At 53.1% G+C, this 24,921-nt stretch overlaps 1 protein-coding gene across 7 annotated transcripts in view; it reads left to right on the top strand.

The window, feature by feature from the left end:
* The window catches only part of NAV1 (neuron navigator 1), a 247,045-nt gene that overhangs the window by 76,543 nt on the left and 145,581 nt on the right, over positions 1–24,921 (top strand). For 6 of the 7 annotated variants that reach the window (XM_053909067.1, XM_053909068.1, XM_053909071.1 and 3 more), the window contains 2 exons: positions 2,270–2,373; positions 19,998–20,792. In XM_053909067.1, the coding sequence (XP_053765042.1) occupies positions 2,270–2,373; positions 19,998–20,792 (899 nt within the window). The remainder of the gene's footprint in view (positions 1–2,269; positions 2,374–19,997; positions 20,793–24,921) is intronic. The other variant, XM_053909072.1, reaches the window with a different exon arrangement.

Here is a 24,921-nt window from a genome sequence, read left to right as displayed (position 1 = left end):
GCAGAGATGAAAGTGTGAAATCAACTGAGGTTAGAGCGATAGAGGCTGCCTTCCTCAGTGTTCCTGGGCCAGTGCAAGCTCTAACAAGCATGAGAGCAAACTATTTGTATTTTTTTTTAAATGTTTACTTGAGAGAGAGTGGACAGAGTGTGAGTGAGGGAGGGCAGAGAGGGGGAGGGCAGAGAGAGAGAGGAGGAGACACAGAATCTGAAGTAGGCTCCAGGCTCTGAGCTGTCAGCACAGATGCAGAACTCGAACTCGTGAACTGTGAGATCATGACCTCGGTTGGAGGCTCATCCAACTGAGCCATGCAGGCGCCCCAAACTATTTGTATATTTTTGAGACAGAGAGAGACAGAGCATGACTGGGGGAGGGTGGGGGGAGGGCCAGAGAAGAGAGGGAGACACAGAATCCGAAGCAGGATCCAGGCTCTGAGCTCTCAGCACAGACGCAGAACTCGAACTCACGAACTGTGAGATCATGACCTCGGTTGGATGCTTATCCAACTGAGCCACGCAGGTGCCCCAAACTATTTGTATTTCCTTAAGGTTTATTTATTTTTGAGACAGAGAGAGACAGAGCATGACCAGGGGGACGGCCAGAGAGAGAGGGAGACACAGAACCCGAAGCAGGCTCCAGGCTGTCAGCACAGAGCCCGACGCGGGGCTCGAACTCACAGAGCGCGAGATCATGACCTGAGCCGAAGTCGGACGCTTAACCGACTGAGCCAGGGACGCTTAACCGACTGAGCCACCCAGGCACCTCAAACTATTTGTATTCCTAACGCTAGTTACTGCCTACCTGCTCTGGGTCAGGCGGTGCCTAGCTCTACATATACAATGCTATTCAGTGAAACATGTACACACTGTATAGAATTCCCTCTCCCCAGTTGAATGTCCTATTACTTTCTCAGCAGTGTGTTGCATTCCTTCAAAACCCCAGATCTATACTCATTTCTTCCAGGAAACCAAGCGACTTCAGCTTTTCTTTATCCCCATAATACTCAAACATCAGGCTGACATTGAACTGATGGTAGTACGTGGTGAGTGACCCCATCATACTGAGCAGTCCCCAGGACAAGATGAGGTCTCCTGCTTTCTCGGAGTACCCCCACCCAGCTCTATTGCAAGCACCCACCTTAGGGGCCTGCACACACACAAGAACTCAATACTGCCTGCATGGCTTAGAAAGAGCCATTCAGGGGCAGCAAACACCTCACACAACCCTGGACTGTCAGACTGATCTGGGCCTTGGAGGTCATCTCTTCTGTCCCATGATGGAAGCGGGACCCAGAGAGAGAAAAGATTTGCTCTGCATTGCACAGCAAGTTAACAACAGAGCTGAGCCCAGAGGCCCAGCCATCTAGGTTGAAAAAAGGAAAAACTGGAGAGAGGAAGATGAAATTTCAGTCGCACTGGAGACTCACAGGGTCCCCTGACCCAGCCCCCGTCCCCAGGACCAGCCGTCAACTTCCCCTCCTGCGTGTACAGCTCACCCCTCCCCCTCCTACCAAGCTGCCAAAGGGTCCATTTAGCTGGAGACAGCGGGCGGACGGGTGGGCGGGCCAGCTCTGAGAGCCCAGGGTAATTGCCTATAATAAAAGCTCCCACAGCCTTTGTTCCTGGGAGCGATTGTACAGTTAGGGTTGTGCTCAGAAGTCTGCATGCACTTGGGAGCTGGTGCCCGGAGACCTCACCCTTCCTTCCTGCTGCCACACTGGCCCAGCATGAACTTATCCTCCTGGAGTCATTGTGACCTCAACTAAGCCTACCCCTCCATCTTTCCCCGGGTTGTGAGCAAGCCCAAGGAGGCCTGTGTGCCCCCTGAGCTCTCATAAGGAGTCAGTGACCTCAGCTTCAGAGGGAGCTCTTCCCTCTGTGTGTGCATGGCTATAATGCAGGCATGGCCCGAAGGCAGGGATCGCAGCAGGAGGAAGGACCCGAGGCCTGGGTTTCCTCTGTCCTGTGGGTGATTTGTGTTCCTGGGAATGGGTGGAATACCAAAGGGTGACTGGCATTGGGCATCCCCGTGCCCTCTGGAGTTCCCCCCCCCCCCAGAACCCCTACCACTGGTCAAAGTTTGCCCAAGGCGTGCTGCGTGCTGGAGTGCACACGTGTGCGTGCCTGCCAGGGAGGGTCCAGCCCAGAGGGGTGCAGGGCACAGCAGAGGAGAAGATCCGAGCTCCAAGGGGATTTCCTTAGCTCCTTGGAGAAGCTTTGAGGCCAGGAGAACCCCTGCTATGAGTGACCACCCGTTCTCTGTCCCACAGGCTTCAGACAGACCAGGAACCTGGTCCCGTCCCCCAGGCTAGCTGGGCCCTCGATGGCTATTCTGGCCCCCCTGGTGGGACTGAGGAGAGCTTCTCCTACACAGGTAAGTGTTCTGGGGGAAAGACTTCCTCTTGGGGGTGGAGAGGCCACTGGACTAGATGTCTCCCCACTGCCCATGTGGAAGAAGTGACTTTGCTAAACAGGTCCCTCTCTTAACCATGAGACGTCAACCTGTGAATTGCACTTTGAGTTTCTGCCATGCTTGACTCAACCCAGGGTTGGTCCATCAAATCAAGCAGCACTTCAGAGTCAGGCTAGGAAAGCGGCCAGTGGGTGCCCTGTTTATCCAGGGGTCAGTTTCGGGAGCCACCGAGGGCCTGACAAAAAAGTAACAGCTGGGAGACTGAGACGCAAGAGCCAGGTTCCAAGCAAAGCCCAGATGAACAGCGAAGGTGTCCTGGGAACCAGCGATGGTGTCCAGAGCCATTTGGCTAACTGCCTGACGACTGCTTCCTCTCCCGGGACCACTTTTCACAGGCCGCTCCCACACATATCATCTTTCCTGTGGCACCCTATAGTCACAACATAGTGACCTATAGTCACCTGATGCTTGTAGTCCTGGTGACTGAGCCTCAGGAGCCAGAATGTGAGACTCACCAAGAAGACCCCTGAAAGTCGGATACAGTGATATTCTGTAAGCGCAGAGACACTGCTTGTTCCCAGGTGCATCCCCAGTCTGGCCTCTGGCCCACGGCAGGTGCTCAGCAGGTGTCTCTGAATGAGTGACTGGTGAATGAATGGATGGGTGAATGCCTGTCAGGCACTACATTGGTCAGAATCTAAACTCTCCGCAGCATTTGGGTGTGTGTGCTGATTTTCTTGCAACATTTAAGAAATACCCAGAGGGTGACTGTGGTGCACACGAGAGATACAGGAGACTCCATCCTGCCGGGCACCGGCTCTACCTATCCTTTGCTTGCCCCAGGAAGAGAATGAGCTTGCTTTTGGCAAACCTGGGATTGTCCAGAGAGTTTGTCTTAGCTTCGTCTTGGTGTTTTGCTCTGGTGGGCAAAGCTGGGGCATAGAACACAGCCTGACCCTTGTCATTGGATGTGCCATTTCTGCCTTCTTTGTCCCCTGTATGGTTGTGGTTGGGTGTTCCTCTTGGCTGGGGGCTGGGCCCTTTTGAGGCTTCTGCTGGCCTGGGCCCCAGCAGTGGTCTTGGGACCACTGTGACCCTGAAAACAGAGCAGCAACACGCACTCCATGGCAAGACTTGTAGAGGTTTACGGGGGTAGAGACTGGGCATCTAGAAAGTAAGCCATTGCCTCCCACAACAAGTACACGCGCAGAGGAACCAGGGCATGGCGGGGGACAAAGGAAACCAAATTTCACTGGCACTGAAAAACCATCAGAATTAGAATGTGGTAACCAGGAAACTATGTGGAGCTCTATTTTTACATTTGCAGTTTTGTTAGTGTAATGGCTTCCTTATGTGTATGCCACGTTGTTGGAGGCTAATGATCTCCACCTAACCAGGCACTCGGTCCTAATTATTATCTGATGAGTTGGTGAGAGGACTTTCACGTTTAGCGTCTGCTGCAGACTGGCTTTAGGAGTCCCCCAGGCTTGTCAGCCGGAAGACCATCCTTCCCAGCTAGCTGGTTTGGGTTCCACTGCGGGGTGGGGTGCCAATGAGCCTCTGGAGGCGATAAAGAAAGTGAGAAACCCTTGCTTCCTCCAAGGCTCCTGGGGAAGAGGAACAAGGTTCACTGCACGGCTTCTGCCCTGCACTGGCTGGTCGTCATGGTGACCCATCTCGGCCAACGATATACCAAGCTCTTTGAAGGGTTGGATGGAAGGAAAGATTTGGGGTCTGCCTGTGCTTTGTAGGGGAGCCTGTACTCAAGCCTGAAGAAAACAGATGAGATGAGAGATAATGGAAGGCTTCCGTTTTATGCCCTGCTCCCCTACCTTTGAACTTCACTCCTAGCATGTGGTGACTCATTCATTCATTTCTCCTTTCATTCAACCAACAAACCATCAGTGAGTGTTTGTCTTGTGCCAAACACCGTGCTCAACCCAAAGGTAGAAGATGAATAAGGGGCACCTGGCTGGTTCAGTCGGTAGAGCATGCCATTCTCGGTCTTGGGGTTGTGAGTTCAAGCCCCACATTGGGCATGGAGCCTGTATTTTTTAAAAATTTTTAAGGATTTATTATTTATTTTTGAGAGAGAGAGAGGCAGAGCATGAACAGGGAGGGGCAGAGAGAGAGACACACACACAGAATCTGAAGCAGCTCCAGGCTCTGAGCTGTCAGCACAGAGCCTGATGCAGGGCTTGAACCCATGAACTGCGAGATCATGACCTGAGCTGAAGTCAGATGCTTAGCCGACTGAGCCACCCAGGTGCCCCAATTTTTTAAAAAAATAAATAAATAACTTAAAAATTTAAAATGGCATTTATGTATAAAGATGAATACGACTTTGACCTGTTTTCAAGGCGTTCATAGTCTAGGGATTTGCTCCAGTGAGCCTGACCCACAGGATCTGTTGGCATCCCCAGTGACCCGGTGACCTGACCTTGTAGGAGTCAATAGGACAGCCCAGTCAGTCCTTCCCTGACGAGGCCCTGCAGCATGAGGAAAACGCCGGGGTTATGCTGTCCAATTTGTAGAAGGATACTTGGGTGCCTTGGAGAATAGAGTGCCATATCCTATATCGGTGTCATTCACAGAACCCAGCCCAGTCATTTCAGTTATCGATCCTGTGATTCCCATATCGATTTGTAGACGACAAGGGGCCGGTCTGCTTTCTTTTGTGGTTCAGATGTCCTTCTTGTTTGTGAGCCCATCTTGTTCCCCATGACGTAGCACCGTGCCTGCTGGTCAGTGTTTGGTGAAATGGTGAATTGAGTGAGTGAGGAAGGAATCGAAAGTCAGTGGTTATGGAATCATCTACCCTCTGTGGGCCTGTTTCTTGCCGGCTGAGGAGGAGCAAGCAGCCTTTCTCTGCCCTCTTCCCAATATGGTCCTTTCTGGCACCCAGGCATCTGCGGGGGCGGGGGGGGGGGGGGGTTGCGGACACACAAGCCTTGAGGGGAGCAGGAAAAGGGTAAGACCTTTCTCAGCCTCATACTACTTTCTTACCTCTGCTGCCTGGCGATAAAATCCAAACGAGGTGGAATAAGCTCTGTAGAACAGGAAGAGAATTTCCCATGATGACTCGGTACCAAACAGCGGTGTTGGGGTTGGCCTTCCTATGTCCCGAAGGTGTTCTGCCCCCAGCCCATGGGCGTTGGTGTGTGTGCCCTAACCCAGTCCTGGTTCACCTGGCTGTGCTGGTCAGGGCCCTGTGCTGGTCCCATCTGCTAACAGTCAGCACAAAAACATTGCATAGGCCACCATCAGATCTTAATTTGGAAAGCCAAGGGAAGCCAGTGCTGACATTTCTGTGTGCCCACATGTGTGAGGCCGTGTGCAGGAGGACTAGGAGAGGTTGCCCCAAGGTTGACACAGATTCCTTAATTACTTCCACTTTGTGGCATGTTTGAATGAGCGCTAAGTGGACACATAATGAGGGGATCTTCTCTCATCATAGCATGTGTCATTGGGGAACAAGCCAGAGCCTCCTCCCTGCCTTGCTTCTCACACAAGGGTTGATATATATAGAATGGGAGGGGCAGTGTGGAGTTTGGCCTTATGCTGGGGTTGTTTTGCTTTTCTCCTTTCCTCTCCCTTGTTGAGCTGACGCCATCTTTAAGCCATAATTAAGTTTTTCATGTTTTCGTGTGGATTTAGGGATGGGATATAGAGTCCCCTTCTGAGAAAACTTGCAAACCTGGTGTGCCCTCCGCCAGGGCAGGGGAGAGGTCTGGTCACTGGACTCTGGGAGAGGAATTTGTTCTGGGCTTTTAAAGGTGGCTCCAGCACAGTGGTGCAAGCCCACTGGGCTCTTCTGGGAGCTTCAGGCCAAATCCAAGTACCCCAGGGCTACGAATGACTTGGAATCAAAGAACACAGGAAGTCAGAACTCTAATGAACTTCATGTATCACCCAGATATGGCCTCATTTTCGGTGGGAAGAGATGAGGCTCAGAAGGGAACAGACTTGTTCAAGACTCAAGACTGCCTGGTTAGTTAGCAGGTGAATTGAAGCCGGGACCCCTGCCTTCCAATGTCCCAAACACTCAAATGACCAGATGGTAACAAGGCCTACCATTTATTGAACACCTGCTGTGTGCAGAGCACAGTGCTGGATCCTTCACATAAAGTCCTTCATAAGCACCTTACACAGCCCTTTGTAGGTGGTACTCTTGTTCTGTGTTATAGATGAGGAAACTCCAGCTCAGAGAGTTTGCGTGAAATCGCCCGTCCGAGGACACAGAGCTAGGGGGCTGTGCCAGGTTTTGAATCCAGGCTTGTCAAAAAGTCATGCTCTGCTAGTGTTACTCCCCTGCCTTCCCGTTGCTGCCTTTACTCCCTGTGTCGGCTGCACACTGTTCAAGCTCGACGCGTTCTCCCTTAACCTCCGCCAAATGACGGGGAAGGAAACGGGGTCAGTGAGCCACAGTCCTACTGACATCCCCTCAATGTGAGCAAGCCCCGGGATGTCACTGGCTTCTCTGTCATCCCAAACCTGTGTCATTTCATGCTGAGTTCACACCGCCATGTTCCCTGCCCTCTGGGGACTTTCGGGCTAAGCTGAGCCTGATGTCCCAGCCATCCGTGGAGAGAGGACGTGCAGACAATTGACTAGAAAACACAGACCAAGTTCAGGGGCAGATGGCATTAGCTATGTTGGCAGGACTCAGGCGGCTCCATGCTGCTGTAGGCCGGAGGAGGCTCGGGAGTTCAGGGGCCCCTGGAGGCCCTGTTTGGATAAACAGGGTAGCCGTCTGGGACCAAGTAGATTTCTAGGAGCTGGGAAGGGAGGTAATAATAATATTGTGTAGCCGTGGCTAACACTTGCTATGACTTCCTCTGAATCAGGCACTGCCAATAAGCACGTTCAGTCCTTCTTTTTCCTTTTTCAAGCTTATTTATCTTAAGAAAGAGAGAGCAGGTTCGGGGCAGAGAGAGAGGGAGAGAGAGAATGCGAAGCAGGCTCTGCATTGTCAGCACAGAGCCTGATGCGGGGCTCGAACTCACGAACCTGAGCTCATGACCTGAGCCGAAACCAAGAGTTGGACATTTAACCGACTGAGCTGCCCAGGTGCCCCAGCACCTTCCACCCTTCTAAAAACTGTATGAGAGTTGGCACAACTCTAGCTTTGTATCACAGCTTTACCACTGGCACTGTGCAACCTTGGGTAAGTTATTTAATTTCTCTGTGCTTCCATGATGATGATAGTACCTTCTTCTTAGGGTTTTGTGAGGACTTAACACCAGTGTAAGCACAGTGCTTAGAAGAGCACCCAGTAACAGTAAGTGCTTAACGCATGTTTGGTATTGTTTGTTATTGAGGGGAGTGCTGTTATTAACATGCCCACTTTACAGATGAGGAAAGGCTATGTGATGTGCCTAAGGTGGTCTGACTGGGATTGGAACCCAGAGAGCTCGATTTCAGAGGTCATGCTCGTAGCCATACATGCCACGACCCTGCCAAGTCCCGAGGTGCCCCAGGGAGGCTGGGAGAGGCAGTGGGATAACCACTTACAATGCACCAGGCACTGCTCTAGACACTTGAGGTATATCCATGGACAAAACAGGCAAAGACCTCTGCCCTTGTGGAGCTTAGTATGTAGCAGTCTGGAACGGTGCAGTGTACAGCCTGTGCAGCTGTATGTGATCTGCATGATGGCCCTGAAGAAGCCCCAAGTCTGGAATATGTCTCCCATCCCAAAGACATCCCAAAGAAGCCAGGCCAGAACTCTGGCTTCATGGCACCCCATGAGAATACAAACAGCAGCAGTCTGTGGGCCGCCCGCTTCACCCCAAATCTTCAGTGCTGGAGTAGATGAATAGAAGAGGAAGGTGGGAAACTTTCCCTCGTGGTTCTCCTAGAGAATTACCCCTATACCTCCGTACCTGTCTGACCTAGACTCAGCTTCCTCCTGCAGGTTTCTGGAGATTCAACTCTCCCAACTGAGCTGAACTGCTTTAGTTCTTCCTGAGAATTCCTGGCCATTTGTTAGCTCTCCGTGTGCTTGCGGGCCACAGGAAGGTCCTGAGGATAAGGATACTAACTCGGGGGAGGTCGGCCTGGTGACTAGGAATCTCTCCGGATCCGACTACCCCACAACCACTCGAAAGTGTTAGCCCAGGAGCTGTGGGGCTGCTAGACATTTCAGCCCTGGGAGGAGGAAGGACCCTGAACCATTTGCTAAACTTCCAGGACTGCCCTTCCTTGAACCAGTGGATGGAAACTTCCATGACCAATCCGGAGAAACCCCACTTCAGTGTTGCCCTAAAGCCTTGGCTTCGCAGGTCTTTGTCCCACCCCTTTAAGCAAAGGCTGGCCAATGTTCTTCATAACTTCCCAGAAACAGGGTCTCCCTGGGAAGGCCCAGGGCTTTAGTCCCTCCCCCTGGCACCACTGAATGGACAGAAACCGGAACACAGGAACACAGCGTCTCCACCCCTCCCCATATGCCTCCCCATCCCCTTGATAAGAGGATTAGGGTCTCCTACTGAGAGACTTCCCCCCCCACAATAAGGTTGCCCAGCAGGCTTACACGGAAGGAGCTCTGGGAGAGGCAGTTGAAGAGAGTGAGGCGACACAGACACAATAACGGGAAGATTAAGTGCTGAGAATTACCCCAGTCATAATATTCCTCGTCCTGAGTCCTTTAAGAGGCGGAAGAAATCAAAAACCCGCCTGCCTGTGTGTGGCTCCCGGGTTGTGGGAGTCCTGTGCTTCAGAGAGAGCTGAAGATAATTAAAAAGTCAGGGCAGAGGGAAGGTCAGTGTGTGTGGGGTCATCCCCAAGCCCTTTGGGGGGAGGGCGACAGGACAGAGAAAGGGTTAGTCTCAGTCGTTCCTTCTCTCCAGAAAATCATTCCACATCCACAGAGGGCTGGAAAAGGAAATAAGTGTGGTGAGAATGATCGAGGTCACATAGATAAGAGAACTTCCCAGCTGGAGGAGGGCTCTGCCCCTTTAGAAGCGGAGGGAGGGCAGCCCTCGTGTTCACATAAAGACTGGCACAGGGGTAGGAGCTTGACCCAAGGAGCCCAGGGCATCCTTCCTGCCTGAGAATCTGGGTTTCCATGGAGGCAGGAAGAAGCACAGTGGTGGTAAGCTCCTTGTGATGAAATCAGGCTGTGTGAAAGGCAAAGTTCTCATCATGCTTTGAAACTCCCACCCATCACGTGAATGAATATTCTTAACATTTGCAGAGCAATTTTTATAAGCTAAGTAATTGCCAGTGATTATTCTATTAAAATTCAATGAAATATGCATCCATAGCATTCCTCTGTTTAATTTCTCGTTTAAAAGCCTAACAAAAATTCTGATAAACCACAGAGGTGCCAACTGAAAGCGCGTACAGCCATGAAACGGGAGTGGCTTTCTCTCCAAGGTGGTGACAATGTTCCCCAGCTGGTTCTGGGTCAGGTGGGCAAAGGTTTCTCCCTACTCCTACAGTTGTTGGGGTTTTTTAAAAACTTTTTGGCATCAAGAACCTCTTTCAGAACCTGGTTAGCATTATGATATGGCTGCCCAGGCAAAGGGACATAGTCACAACACAAAACTCATATTTGATGATTGGTTTTATGCACCTTCTGAATCTGGTTTGTGAACACAGATTAAGACGCTCTGATCTTCAGGGGTGATATCATCATGGCGTTGGCCAGACAACCTCGGTTCGGACCTTACGTGTTTCTCTCATCAGGTTTTTGGGTTTCCTTGGCCTATAGTGAGGTAATAGGATTTATTACAAATGGGTCAGTTCTGCTCTAAAGCAGAACATAGAGTAAATTATCTTTGAGGTTCCACTCAGCGTTGTGATTCAATGACCTTAAAACAATCTACTGTGCATGGGCGGGTCGGATTTGATTCTAGGTTTGCCCACATAACAGGATACATGCACACAGGCAATTCGGGTGTCTTCAGACAACACATGGGCACAGCTGCACATATACAGTCTACCCTCCTCTTCGCCTGCCTGGTGTTCCCCCTCACAGGCCTGAGGTTGCCATGACAACTGATCTGGGCTGGTCCTGGTCTAAGGGCAATGTACCTGGGTGTTGCAGAGCTCATCTGGAGCCCAGTGTGCAATGAACACCCCAATGGATGTGTCTGGGACGATTGCCATGGCGACATACAAAGCCAAACACATGTGGGAAACATCTAAGACTTCTTATCGCGGTCTCTTTATTAGCCCGAGGAGCACAGGGATCTAATTTTAAATGAATGCAATTTTAGGGGCGCCCCGGTGGCTCAGTCAGTTAAGTCTCCGACTTCGACTTAGGTCATGATCTCACAGTTCATAAGTTCGAGCCCCGTGTCGGGCTCTGTGCTGACAGCTCGGAGCCTGGAGCCCGCTTCGGATTCTGTGTCTCCCTCTCTCTCTGCCCCTCCCCTGCTCGCACTCTGTCTCTGTCTCTCTCTCAAAAATAAACAGACATTTAAAAAAATTTAAATGAGTGCCATTTCAGAGTACTCTAGCTTAGGTGCTTTCCTTCGGCCTTCCCCTGCTCTAAGGCCATGAGCAGAGGGAGTAGAGCTTTTCCACCTAATTTCTTACGTGACCAATGAGAACACATTTCATTACATGGGGAATGTAAGCTTTCTCTTAAGACCACCCAGCAAGTCAAGAAGAGAATCGGGACCCCCAAGACTTGAGAATAGGGAGGTTCCACAGGGATCCTGGACTTTTTGGTATTGCCAAGTCCACTGGAAGTGACCTCAGGACAAAGGTCATGAGGTGAACTATCAAGGGACAGGTGGTGCTGTAGATCACCACGGGAGTAATCCTTTGACCTTGTCCCCACTCCCAGGATTCTGTGGGCCAGTTTTAATGTGGCTGCACTCCTAGACCCCCATGAAGACCTCAGGTTCAGTGGGCTTCCAGGTTACAGGGAGCAGGGGTGGGACTAGTACTGGACCAGACGGCAGGCAGGAGAGCATGAAAAGGCAAGGTTACCAGGCAGTGGAGCCAGAGTGGCGAAGGCCTTGAGTGCTGTGTGAGGTCCTCATTGGCCTCTAGACCACCAGGTTTCAGCCTTGGAGAGCCCTGTCCTGCAACCGGGCACACTGGGCTTCACGCTCGGGTCCTGTTTCCTTGTATGATAAGAGGTGACTTCCCAGGGCCTACTGTCTGCCCCTCCCGTTTCACAGAACAGGTAGGCTCCTGCCTGCTGCATCCCCATCCTGTTGCCATAGAGGCTTATGGGAGATGCATCCAGGCTGCTGTGAATGCTGAGGAACTCTACAGTTTAGAATCTCAGCCTTTCTACCCTCCTAGAAGCTCTCTCTCCCTGAGATAGGCCAGAGGGTAGACTAAGGCCTGTGGCTCCACTCCCAGCCTTTGGTTTGCTGCGCCTCACTTTCTCCAACAGGCAGGCAAATAGCAAATCTCTTCCGAGCTTACACTCCTGGCCTTGTGGCCCAGAAGAAAAATTTCCAACCCTTGGGCTCAGAGAGCTTCCTGGGGACCAGAGAGGCCAAGCCAGGGCCTTGCAGGATCTATAGAAATGGCACAACTACCAATGCCTTGGCAAAGCAAAGGTAGCGCCCAGGCTGGGAGGAGGCAAGTGGATCAATCTGGGAAGGCTTCCTGGATTAGGACCTTGGAGGTGTGAGTAAGCTGGCACATCCAGGTTGGACCACTATGCCTACTGGCCCTTTTCTTCTGCAGATGGCAGTGAAGGGTGGATCTCAAATTCCAGTGGGGACTGTCACATGTGTTGGGGAGCCTGGGCTCTGAGGACACCTGGTCTACTCTTGCCTCTGTCTCCCAGAGGTGTAGCAAAATTCTCCCCATGCCTCCGAGTAGAGCAGAGGTAGAGATGTCGGGAAGGAGAGGGCCTCAGTTGTGCTATGTCCCAAGGTCATTCCCCTGAAGAATCGGAGCTTCCCTTGAAGGGGCAAAGAGAGGGTCTGCTGGCCTCCCTGTGGCCCAAGGGCTGCAGAGAAGGAAGAAAAGACGCTGCCGGGCCATCATCCCAGGGCCTGGTTCCCATTCCAGCATACCAGCTGCAGTGTCTCTCACCACAGGGTATTGAGAGGTCACCGCTGTTTACAATCCCCCACACATCTGTTCTGAGTCACGCATTCATTCACTTAATCAGTCGTCATCTTCGAGCTATTTCTGAGAGCCCACTATGTGCAAAGAGCTGTGATGGGTTTTGAGAAAAAATCCATCATCAGTAGACCCAACCAAAGATGGACCCTTGGGAAACACAAATGAGCGAAGAAAAAACGTTGGCGCTGGAGGTTAGGAAGTTATTAAAGTGGCTGCGGCGAACTGTGTGGAGAGGGTCGGAGAAGGCGTCCTAGAGGTTCCATCTGGCCTCGGGAAGGGCCAGGGAGAACAGAAGACTCCAATCCTTTTCCTAAAACCGGCTGCTTCTAAAGTCTTCCCTTGTGATTGATGGCAAGTCCAGTCTTAGGATTGTCCGGGCCAAAATCCTTGGGATAAGTTCAATTCCTACCAGTCCCACACACCCACTCCCGGTCTATCAGCAAATGCTAATGGCTTCAAAATATAACCAGAGTCACCACCCACTTCCAAGCCACTGTCCTCTCTCACCTCGGTTGTTGTGACTGCTTTTGCCCATGGGCCCAGCACAGCAGCCAAAGTGACCCTTTTGACGGGGGAAGCCAGGTCATGTCACCCCTCTGCTCCAAACCTGCCAGTGACTCTCCATCCTACTCAGAGTAAAATGCCACGTCCTCGTAATGACCTAGAAGGCCCTCCACGCACTGCCCTCCAGTTACATCTCGGACCTCACTGCCTGTCACGGTCCCCTCCTTCCTTTCCAGCCACGCTGGTCTCCTTGCAGTCGTTCTGATGGGCCAGGCGCGTTCTCCCACAGGGCATTTGCTTGGGCTGTTCCCTCTGCCTGGACATTCCTCCCCCAGATAGCCATATAAATTGCTCCTTCTCTTCCTTCAGAGTTTTACTCAAATGTCACCTTCTTACTGAAGTCTTCTTTGGCCATCATATCGAAAATTCAACCCCTGCTCCTGGATATTTCATATTCCCCTTCCTGCTTTGTTTTATTCCTAAGAACTTTGCAGTAGCTAACATTGCTGTCTAATTTATGCCTGTGTCTCCCTTAGAATGGGAGTTCCACGAGGGCAGGCATTTGGGTCTGTCCTCCACCACTCCTCATGGCTGGCATATGGAAGGCACTGAACAGGAGGTGAGCAATGGGGAGCTGGTTCTCTGGACGCAGACAAGACTGTGCTGAGCATCAGCTAGGCCAGCAGCCTCCAGCCTGGCCTTGTGCACATTTTGAGCGTCCCGGAGGTCCCTACTGATGGGTGAAATGACGTAGGGGGGTGACACGGCAGAGAAAAGGGCAGAAGGAGGTGAGGAGCAATGCTGGAGGACTTTCCACAGAGACATCGGTATTGGAATCTGCTAGGGAGGTGATGAAAACAACCTTATCCCAGGGATCTGAGCAGGGAAGACTTAAAGAGGGTGCTTGTCACTCTGTTGGCCTGGCCCCAGGTGGGTGGGCTAGGCTTGCAGAGCCATGTGACTAGGCGCCTAGCCTTTGCTCTCCAGATCATGACTGTGAGCTCATATCAAGAAAACTCTTCCCTCCTCCCTGCTCTGACTGGGCCCTTGGGGGAGCCACGTGTGGACTCACCTGCCCACTATCCCCTCCCTCAGATCCCCTCTTCTCCCAAGGTCACCTTTCAAGGTCAGCACGGCAGAGGCAGCCTAAGCTCTTCTTTCTACCTTCTTCTCTCCTCTCTCCCCAGTCCAATGGGTAGGAGACCCCCCACAGACAACCTGGATTGCATCTGTTTCCCGGCACATGGTGTGAGAATGTAAAATCACACAGCAAGCCTTTCCTTGGCTGTCTGCCTATATCTTCATTCCCCAGATTGCTTTAAGTTCTTGGTCAACACATGTGGTCAAATCACTCATCCCACCCCATCACAGAAACTGCCATTACCTTTGGAGATAGAGGAGTGGGATGGCGAGTGCTTCTGGGGAGCTGGGACCTGGGGACTTTCATGATTCCAAACCAGCCTCTTTTCCCACCTCCTCTTTGGAGACTGGGCAGGATCCAGTTGCCCTCCACAGGGCACTGACATCACCAATACCCACTTCCTGCCCAGCCAGGCCTCTCCCTCATCACATAGGATCTCTCTCATCGGACCATCGCCAGCCTATCTGTTCTGCAGCTGGGGAAAGAGGAAATGGCAGAGTGGGAGGGGCTCGGGGCGGGTTTGGGGATGGTGTGACAGGGCAGGTCCCTCTCTTTTTAGGAATCACTCTAGGAAACATTCTGCACATATTGGCTTTATCGACTGATGCTGGAATGGCTGTTGCCACGGCAGCAGAGGCTCCCACTGCAGTAGAGGATGGTGGGAAACTCAAGGGATGTGAAAGGAATCAAAAAAGAACCAGATAGAGGGAAAGGTCGCATTAGGGAGCGTCTGAAAGTTCCAAGATGCCAAGGTGACATTTTTTTTTTAATTTTTAAGGAATATTTTATTTATTTTTGAGAGTGAGAAAGAGCGTGAGTGGGGGGAGGGGCAGAGAGAGCGAGAGAGAGAGAGAGACAGAATCTGAAGCAAGATTCAGGCTCTGAGCTGTCAGCACAGAGCCTGATGCGGGGCTCGAATCCATGAACCGTGAGATCATGACCTGAGCCGAAGTTCGTTGCTTAATCCCAAGATGGCTATTTAAAGAGGCTACCACATGGCCATGGCCCTGCCCTTTAGAGAGTGGCGGCGGGAAGATGAGCAGTACCAGGCGGATGAGAGAGGACTAGCACTCAAGGGGATTAGCACTGAATTAACTCATGAGATGAGCATGGAAGGTGTTTTCTATCTCATAAGCTGACAGGTGGCCTCTCATGCAGGAGTGAGTTAGAGGGGAGGGCGGAGGGGGGCAAGCGCCTCACTTCTGGACAATCTTCTTGAAGGAGGCAGAGTTTCAGGAGCTGCTTATTGAAGGAAAAGAAAGGACTTGGGGTTTGGGGCACAGGATATCCCTCGAGAGGAGGCACAGGAACACAGAGGAATAAAGAGGAGGATCAGACCAGGCTGGAATACAGGAACCAGAGAGGGTGGAAGATGACTGGAAGAAAGGAGGATCAGGGGCAGTGGGCCTCTGGGGACAAGGACGTGCAGGTGACAGAGCAACAAGTGGGAAAGCGCTTCATGGCAGTCCTGAAGATTAATTTTCCAGGAGCAAAGCTACAAACCTACCAGAGACAGAGGCCAAATGAACCTCGGGGAGAACGTGTCAAGTTTGCCTGCAGCAGGATGCACTGGGTGGAACGGACCACAGCCAAAATAATGTTTCTTTGGTCCGATGGCAACCAGTCACTCTCTCCTTGTCCGCTAAAGAGATGATTCTATGTGCAGGGAAAGAACCTAGAGACAACAAGCAAGGGCTACTGTAACCTGGTCAATCAGAGAACAAGTGTCCCCAGATTCTTGAATTGCTATTTTTAGGAAAGGTGAGGTTCCCCTGTGAATTAGGTATGTGTCCTGAAAATTAGGGAATTGACCTCGGAGTGAGGATGAGGACTTTATTTATTTATTTATTTATTTATTTATTTATTTTTTAACGTTTATTTATTTTTGAGAGAGAGAGAGACAGACAGAGCATGAACAGGGGAGGGTCAGAGAGAGGGAGACACAGAATCTGAAACAGGCTCCAGGCTCCGAGCTGTCAGCACAGAGCCCGATGCGGGGCTTGAACTCATGGACCGCGAGATCATGACCTGAGCCGAAGTCGGCCGCTTAACCGACTGAGCCACCCAGGCGCCCCAAGGATGAGGACTTTAAAAGCGATGGATTGTTTGCTGTTTCATTCAAGGTGGCCCGCGGGAGGGGGAAGAAAGGGCGTGGTTATCCAGAGATTTGGCACCATCGATCAGGCTCAGTCCCTTCCTTGAGCTGGGATCTTGTGTTTGGGCATGAGCACGAGTACCTCACGTGTGCCCAGAGAGAAAATTTCAAGACTGGCTTCCTCCTTTGGGCACTCTCTGTGCCCGGGGCAAGTTCTGACATGATACCGCCTAAGTCCCTTGAACCAGATCTTTATTGCTTGTCATTTCCTATCTGAAATCACAAGCCTTGGTTCCACCCCCGAGTTTCCTAAGCGCTAGACACAGACTCCGAGGCCGGTCTGCATGTGCCCTCTGGACCTTCTGGTAAATTTTCGCACCCAGCCCCTTTCCTCAGCTCCTTTGAGGCCTCAGGGCGTGAGCCTGGACAACCTCCTGCTTCCTGCTCTCTTGATCTGAACCCTTTCCTTACTTATACTGCTTAGTATTCTAGAAAGCCTTCACCACCTCCTCCACCTGTCCTGCCTGCCAGCAGTCTCTTATTGTTACACTCACAGGTATCCAGCACCTGCTAAGGAAGTACCGGACTTTGGGATTACAGCAGTGAATGAGACAGCCAGGGTTCCTGCTCTCCAGGGTTCAGTCTCCCTCTTGTCATCCCTGTAATTAATGTACAGGGACCTGTGTCTGCCTATCTGTGATGAATGTGTTGGTGTATGTGACATTGCTTTTTCACAGGGTCAGGATGATTGTTTTCCCAAATCTGTATTGTCTCTTTTGTATTCCCTGTTAGATACCGAGTTCTTTCAGGGCAGAATCTCCATCTTTCTCCGTATCAATCGAGGCCCAGCCAAGGGCCCATGTTTCTTACCAAACACCCCTCTGCTTGAGAACTCTGTGTTCTTGGTACTGTGGTAAGCACATCCTCTTAGTTATGATCCCTGTCCTTGCAGAGTTTGTGGCATCTCAGTCCAGCCCTAGGATTATGGAAGGCAGAGTTCTGGGGACACTATCAGGACCCAAGGGTCATACAGGGTACAGGCCCCGTGTATAGCGCTTGGGCCTCCAAATCCATTTTACTGACCCAGATGCTCCATGCAAGGTGGTGAGAGACACGGTGCTGCATGCAGAAAGCTCCAGTGCTGGTGGGGGAGGCAGACATGTACACAAATACCTCTCACACCAGGCAGGCTGTGATGATTAGTGCTAGGAGAGGGGGTGAACCATGAGACTCAGGCACAGGGTTCTTTAGAGTCTAAGGAGACAGGCAGGAAGCTAGAGAGAGGGAGGTTGGGGATGGGGTGGGCAGATAATCTGACAGCTGGCACGTTCTGGCAAAGAGTTCTTGGGGTGCCTGGCCGGGTCAGTTGGAAGAGTATGCAAGTCTTGATCTCAGGGTCGTGAGTTCAAGCCCCATGTTGGGTGTAGAGCTTACTAAAAAAATAAACTTAAAAAAAAAAAGAGTTCTTAGGGCTTTGCAGTCCCTAGTGTGTGGCTCCATCTGGGGCCTACCCCTCCTGGAACAAGCTTTGTTTCTAGAGACACCCCCTCTGCTCTCTCCTGTCCCTCACTTTCTTTTTTTATTTTATTTTACTTTACTTTACTTTACTTTATTTTATTTTATTTTATTTTATTTTATTTTATTTTATTTTATTTTATTATTATTTTAACTTGACATCCAAATTAGTTAGCATATAGTGCAACCCTGATTTCAGGAGTAGATTCCTTAGGGCCCCTCCCCCATTTAGCCCATCCCCCCTCCCACACCCCCTCCAGCCACCCTCAGTTTTTTCTCCATATTTATGAGTCTCTTCTGTTTTGTCCCCCTCCCTGTTTTTATATGATTTTTGTTTCCCTTCCCTTACGTTCATCTGTTTTGTCTCTTAAAGTCCTCCTATGAGTGAAGTCATATGATGTTTGTCTTTCTCTGACTGACTTACTTCACTTAGCATAATAGCCTCCAGTTCCATCCACGTAGTTGCGAAGGGCAAGATTTCATTCTTTTTGATTGCCATGTAATACTCCACTGCATATCTATACCACATCTTCTTTATCCGTTCATCCATCGACGGACATTTGGGCTCTTTCCATACTTTGGCTATTGTGGATAGTGCTGCTATAAACATGGGGGTGCATGTGTCCCTTCGAAACAGCACACCTGTATCCCGTGGATAAATGCCTAGTAGTGCAGTTGCTGGGTCTAGGGTAGTTCTATTTTTAGTGTTTTGAGGAACCTCCCTACTGTTTTCCAGAGTGGCTGCACCAGCTTGCGTTCCCACTGTCCCTCACTTTCTTGCCTCAGAACCATTTGCTCAGGCAGCTTGGTGCTGACTTAGGAAGCCATAGTGGGAAAATGGGTGGTGTCGCCCTCTACTGAGGGACAGCTCTGGGCAAACTGCTGCCTGCTCCAACCCTCTTGGTCTCTGTCTCTTCGACCCAATCTTTCTTCCCAGAGCCCAGGTGGGAGGGGGGGAAAGGGGCTAGGAAAATGTCGTCTTTTTAAATTGCTCTGCAGTCCCACTTTAGATCAGCCTGGCAGGGGACCCGTCCTAAGCCTCCAACTGATTTGCTAGGTTTGACAAAGCGCTTTACGGTTCCAAAGTCCTTTTGCCCATTAAGCTGGTGTTATAATCACTGTAAGAGAAGAGAGTAAGCCAAAGGGGCACAATGACTTTGACAAGGTCATGCAGTCAATAGAATGGGAACCTAGTCTCCTGATCCCAAGAGTTGGTCGTTTCCTCCATGCCCTCCCCAGTGAGTTCTGAGCCTGTCTTTCCCCCGGCCACATCAGTCCCATCCCCTTTGCCCTACCTCAGGAAGTATCCCCTACCTCAGGAGGGCGGCCATGAACCTCCGAGACTGAAGTAAGATGGTACCCGGAGTTTCCAGGAGGGAAACCGCAACGTTTTGGAGTGAGGGTGGGGGGAACCAGCAACCTGGATACTACTGCTCCCCTATCCCTCTCCCAATATCTCTCCCGGACCCCACGAGCCCACCTTTCCTCCTGCATCACGAGCTGCCCGGTCTCAGTCCTTTTTCCCTGCGCCCCACATCTCCTCAAGAAATCCTTTCCACGGCCCCCCACACTCTGGGCGCGGCAGGAAATTACCGTGCCCTCGGAGAACCTGTCCCACCTCCGCGTGGAAAGCCAGGAGAAAAACTGGTGGGATCCTTTATCTACCCCCGACCCCCTACTCATCCGCCCCTGGATCTCCGCAGCAAATACCACCCCCTCCCGAGCCAGAAATAGACACACGCTCGCTCTCCCCCACCTCCCTCCCTTGCGCACACTCCTCCCCTCCTCCTGTTTGCTCCTCCGCCTTCCCCTCCCCTTCTTCCTGCGCTCGGAGCTGCAGCCTGCAGCCTCTACTCAAGCTGGCGGGCGGAGTGCCGCGAGGGCGCTGCCCGGCAGTGCTCTGCCCGCAGGACTGACAGGCGGGCAGGCGGAGGGCCGGGATCCGGGCCTCGAAGCACCTCTGAGCGCCCGTGGAGCTGCCGTGCTTCCTTTCTTCCTTTGATTGATTTGTAAATTTTAATTTGTATTTTCCCCGCCCCGCCCCTTTCCCTCCGACCCCGCCCCATCGCTCCACGGTTTCCTCGCTCTTTCCTTTTCCCCGCTTCCTTCCCTGCGTTTCTTTCCCCTGCGCCCTCGCTCGCCTTTCTCCCTCCTCCCTTGTTTCCTCCCCCTTCCTCTCCCCATCTTCCTCGGTTTCTTCCGTCCTTTCTCTCCCCCTCCCCTCCCCCGCCTCCTTTTCCCTGCGCTCCCCCCCCCCCTCCGCCCCCGCCCCCGCCGTGCCTGCAGACGCGCGGATCGTCCATGCGCTCCTCGCGGGCAGAATGCTGGGCAGCAGCGTCAAGAGCGTGCAGCCCGAGGTGGAGCTGAGCGGCGGCGGCGGCGGGGACGAGGGCGCGGACGAGCCTCGGGGCGCCAGTAGGAAGGCTGCAGCGGCGGACGGCAGAGGCATGCTGCCCAAGCGCGCCAAGGCGCCCGGCGGCGGTGGCGGCATGGCCAAGGCCAGTGCGGCCGAGCTGAAGGTCTTCAAGTCCGGCAGCGTGGACAGCCGAGTCCCCGGCGGGCCGCCCGCCTCCAACCTGCGCAAGCAGAAGTCGCTCACCAACCTCTCGTTCCTCACCGACTCGGAGAAAAAGCTGCAGCTCTATGAGCCCGAGTGGAGCGACGATATGGCCAAGGCGCCCAAGGGCTTGGGCAAGGCGGGGTCCAAAGGCCGCGAGGCTCCGCTTATGTCCAAGACGCTGTCCAAGTCAGAGCACTCGCTCTTCCAGGCAAAGGGCAGCCCGGCGGGCGGCGCCAAGACCCCCCTGGCTCCCCTCGCGCCCAGCCTGGGAAAGCCGAGCCGGATCCCGCGCGGCCCCTACGCCGAGGTCAAGCCGCTCAGCAAGGCTCCTGAGGCAGCCGTGAGCGACGACGGCAAGTCGGACGACGAGCTGCTCTCCAGCAAGGCCAAGGCGCAAAAGGGCTCCGGGCCGGTGCCCTCCGCCAAGGGCCAGGAGGAACGCGCCTTCCTCAAGGTGGACCCCGAGCTTGTGGTGACCGTGCTGGGAGACCTGGAGCAGCTGCTCTTCAGCCAGATGCTGGGTAAGTCTTGCCTCCCCGCCCCACCCCTGGCTTTCTCCTGGTCAGCTGCAAGGGAAGGTGGGGGAGAGCGGAGCCCCTTCTCTTTCTCCTCCTCCCGAGAGGGCTCTCCAGATTTTGGCCAGGTTGTTAGGGGGCATTGGGCCCAGATGTGCAGGGCTGGCCTACCTCCAGATGCGCGTGGCTAAAGTGCATCTTCTTAAAGATGTCACCAGGCAGGAGCCCAGGCTCTGCTCTGGCCTGCTTGAGGTGAGACTGGACAATGGTGTGGCGCTCACACGTTCTCAGAAATAGAGCCTATTAGCTTCCTCTATTTTTAAAGCCCAGAATCCTAATATGGCACAATCTGGGGCTGATGGAGACCTCAGTTGTGTTGTGCTCTGTGCTTGGTGAGAGAGCATCCAGCATTGCTAGGGGAGAGTCCAGTGAGAGCCCGGATCTAGAGGACAGATGTGGGGAAAGCAGATGTGAGGGCTGTTTGGCCCCAGAGCCGAACTGAGGCTCCACTTCCTCTGTGGATCCCCGATGGGAGCGCGAGTCGGATTTCCCGGGTGTGGGGGTTCTGGCAAGGAGACACGTCTGGGGCCAGGGGGCGGGCGGGCGGCCAGCTGCGCGCATCTGGATGTGCGTCCTATACCTCGGCCCAGGCTCGGGCCCAAAACCCTACCCCCAGGTTTTTTTGGTTTTGGCTTTTTTTTTTTTTTTTTTTTTTTTTGGAGAGTGTGGAAAGGTCTGGGCTTTCGCGCGGAGACTCCTGGTTGACTGGGAAGCCTTTGCCCTTTGGCTAATAGAAGCCGAGAGCGGGCGGGAAGGAAGGAACAAAGCTTGCCCGGGCGGAGGAAGCGCAGAGAGCTGCTCCATTGTTCTCCGAGCTTGAAGAGTCTATGCAAAAAACCCGGAGCGGGCCCCGGAACTGCGCTTGCTTTCCCCGGAGAGCCCTCTCCCTGAGAGGGATAGATCCGGGATGTGCAGGACTCAGGGCTGCCGCGCCTCGGGGGCAGGCACGGGTCGTGCCGGGACCATGGGAGGGCGGCGGCAAGGCCTGGAGCCCGGAACGGGCCGCCTTGGCTCCGCGGACTTGTTGCGGTGGCTGGGATGTGGGTCCTCCGGCGCCGAGGGACCCGAGCTTCCCGGGTACCAGGCAGGCTGCCCGCCCCGCTGGGGGCTGGGAAGGGGCGTGTCCGTGCGCGTGTGAAGGGGCGGGGCCGACTCGGGCTGCGGTCCGGGGACCGGCTGGACGCGGTGGGGCGGGTGGGGGTGGATGGAAGGTGGGGGTGTTCGACTGGCAGCTCTGGAGAAGACTGGTTGGACCTGCTCTTGTCACCCCAGGATCCCCAGACCCCCGAGTGGCCAGCATGAGGAACCGCTGACCTGGGGCAAGAGGCCTTTGGAGCTTTGGATTGGGGGCTTCTCATAGCAGGCCGCGTGTGGGCTTTGCAGGGACAGTCAGGAGACAGGACAAGGGCAAAGAGGGGAAGAGCAGCCTTTTCCCTCGGGGAGCCCCTCCAGAAGGCCTCGGCAGGGACAAGTGGGGATTGGGGGCTGAGGGGGGACAGAAGCTGACAGGGCAGCCTCTCCCTGCAAAGGGAGTGTGCCACCCCTGTGCTGAGTGCCCTCCTCAAGGAGCTTACAGTCTAATGGGGTGAGACAGATAATGAAGAAGTAAAATAATTCCAGACACAGAGAGGGCTATGGAGAAAATGAAAGGGGACCCTGTGTTAGAGGAGAACTGGAAAGGAGAGGTCTTTAAGCTTAAGGAGGTGATAATTGAATTGTGACTGAGGCCAGAGGAGGCACCAGGCAGGCAGACTGCCGGGAGGAACATTCCCCGGGCACTAAGAGCACTAAGAAGCGGGTGTGGATGGGGTGTGGATGGTTCTCAGGAGAGGAATTGAGTATCTGACTGTCTCCTGGGAAGAGGAAGGGAGTGTCAGGGACTCAGAAAAGTAGAGGGCACAGCTCTCTTTTCAAGGTCAGGGCTTCACCTGTTTGGAATGACTTAGCCAATCTGGGCTGTCCCCAGGCCTGCAAGAGCCAGCACCGTCCCAGGACCTGGCTGCCTGGTTGAAGCTCTCTTAGTTGCTCTTCAAGAGGCAGTAACCTCAGAAACCCTGACAGATAGTTCTAGAGCTGACTGGGGATGGGAATGGAGGGCAGGAGGGGGACGGGAGCTGAGCTGGGGGCCCTTACTCCTGTTCAGCAGTTGTCATTCCCAAAGCACACTGGCGCTGCAGCCTTTCAGCAACCTTGGAGATAAGGAGAGAACACCTCCCTCCCCACCACTTCCCAGTTGGGGAAACGCAGAGTAAAAAGCCTCTAGGGCCTTAGAGCCACCTCTAAGTTAGTGATGGAAGGCAGGTTCTCCTTGTGTTCCTAAGCACTGGCTTCATTTGGGAGGCCCGATTAAGAAAGGGGAGTCAGCAGGTCAAGAGGGGCCTGACCAAAGCAAGTGTCTCTGGACATAGGCCACCAACCTGCCCTGATGACCCCATAGAGGGGCTGAGAGGCTAAGATCTCTGGTAGGTGGAGAGAGGCGGAAAGTCTGGCAATCATGCTGGACTGTTTAGGGCTTTGAGAACCAAGGTGGGGGTGGGGCATGCAGGTAGGTCCTAGAGGGACAGTGCTTGGCCTCACAGGGTGGTGGGGAGGGGAGGGAGTGGGAGCTGCTGTCTTTAGGTAAAACTTCTCTTCTGTGTGAAGGTGGGAGTTGGGGTGGAGGGTAGACTGACGTGTTTGGGGGCCAGGGGACAATAGAGCTGGATCAGTCTCTCCAAGCCTATGAAGATGTTCTAGGTTGTCAGGACTGACCTTCACTGGAGAGCAGGGTGGCTCCTGAGGAGAAGAACGGCTGTCTTGATGCCTCAGGATGTTGAGTAAAAACAGAATATTTGTTCCCTACCTGAGAGGCTGAGGGTCAAAGGTTACACACTCCTTAGCACCATCCCAGACCCAAAAAGCTGCCAAGACCCACTTTCTTGGGGAGGGTGGGGAGGGAAGGAGGAGTGAGGCAGCCCCAAATAAGAGCCTTTCTGGAATAAAAGAGAAGAGCTGAAATTTGATCATTCTCTTCCCAGAAATCAGCTGGAACCCAGATGGTCTAGGCAGGCTCCCTACCCCTTCCTTTGCTTTAGAAGCTGCCAAATAACTAGGGTCCCACTGGGGAACCCTGGAAACTTGGAAGGCTGAGGGGTGAGTGCCCAGGGAAATATGGGCCAATCCCAGCAATCAGATGCCTTTGGACCCTGGCATGATAATCGACATCAAGCAGTTTGGCTCTGAGAGGAAATGTCACCAGGCCTGGAACTGGGGACAGGGTCAGAGGCTGCAATCTTGAGTTCCCTGTCCAAAAGTTCTAAGCTCTGTGACCTCCCCTGGAACTCAGTTTCCCCATTTGTGAATGAAAGAGACCCCACCCCCATGACTCTTCCCTACTTACAGGGCTGGGGAGGGGGATGCAGATTAAGGTGATCAGACCTTGAAAATGTCCCAGGCCATTTCAATACACAATACCATCCCAGACCCCACTCTTCCTGCCTTATCAGCCCTGGACCTAAGGATCTCAAAACAAAATCAGTCTGTTGAGCCCCCACACAGTCAGTTTTCCTTTCTTCAACCCTCTAGGCAAAGGGACAAAATAAGACAGCTAAGGCAGCCCAAGGTCAGGGTGTAAAGAAGCCGAGGCCTCTGGAGTTCCTAGCCCCACTTCCTCATGGTGTCTGGACCCTTGTGAGGGGTTGCCATGACAACAGTTAGACCCTCAGAGGCTGAGGGCAAACAGAAGAGGGGAAGGAAGTCCAAGAAGCCATCCATCTCTAAGCCAGTTGGCTGATGTGGGTTTTGGAGGCGTGGTGAGGGTGGAGTTTAGTTTAGAGAATGTGTTCTGGGACCCTTTGAATAGGGGGAGGGCAGAAATTCCTTTTTCTTCCGTGCACTGGGTGGGGGTCCGGGTGGGAAGAGGAGTTACAGTGAGTTCTCCAGAAAAGAACTGATGCCCAGAGGAGACAGGTGATGTGTGCAGGCTCACCTAGCACCCTCAGGTCAGAGGCTCCACGCCCAGAGCCACTCCTGAAGCCTGCCCCGGAGGCCTAGCCGGAGCACGAGGACACAACTCACTAGCCTTCCTGGGGCACAG

Source organism: Panthera pardus, unplaced genomic scaffold (genome assembly GCF_024362965.1).
Source record: "Panthera pardus isolate Hobbes unplaced genomic scaffold, ASM2436296v1 HiC_scaffold_21, whole genome shotgun sequence".
Taxonomy (NCBI): Eukaryota; Metazoa; Chordata; class Mammalia; order Carnivora; family Felidae; genus Panthera; species Panthera pardus.
This window is presented reverse-complemented; position numbering and strand designations above follow the sequence as displayed.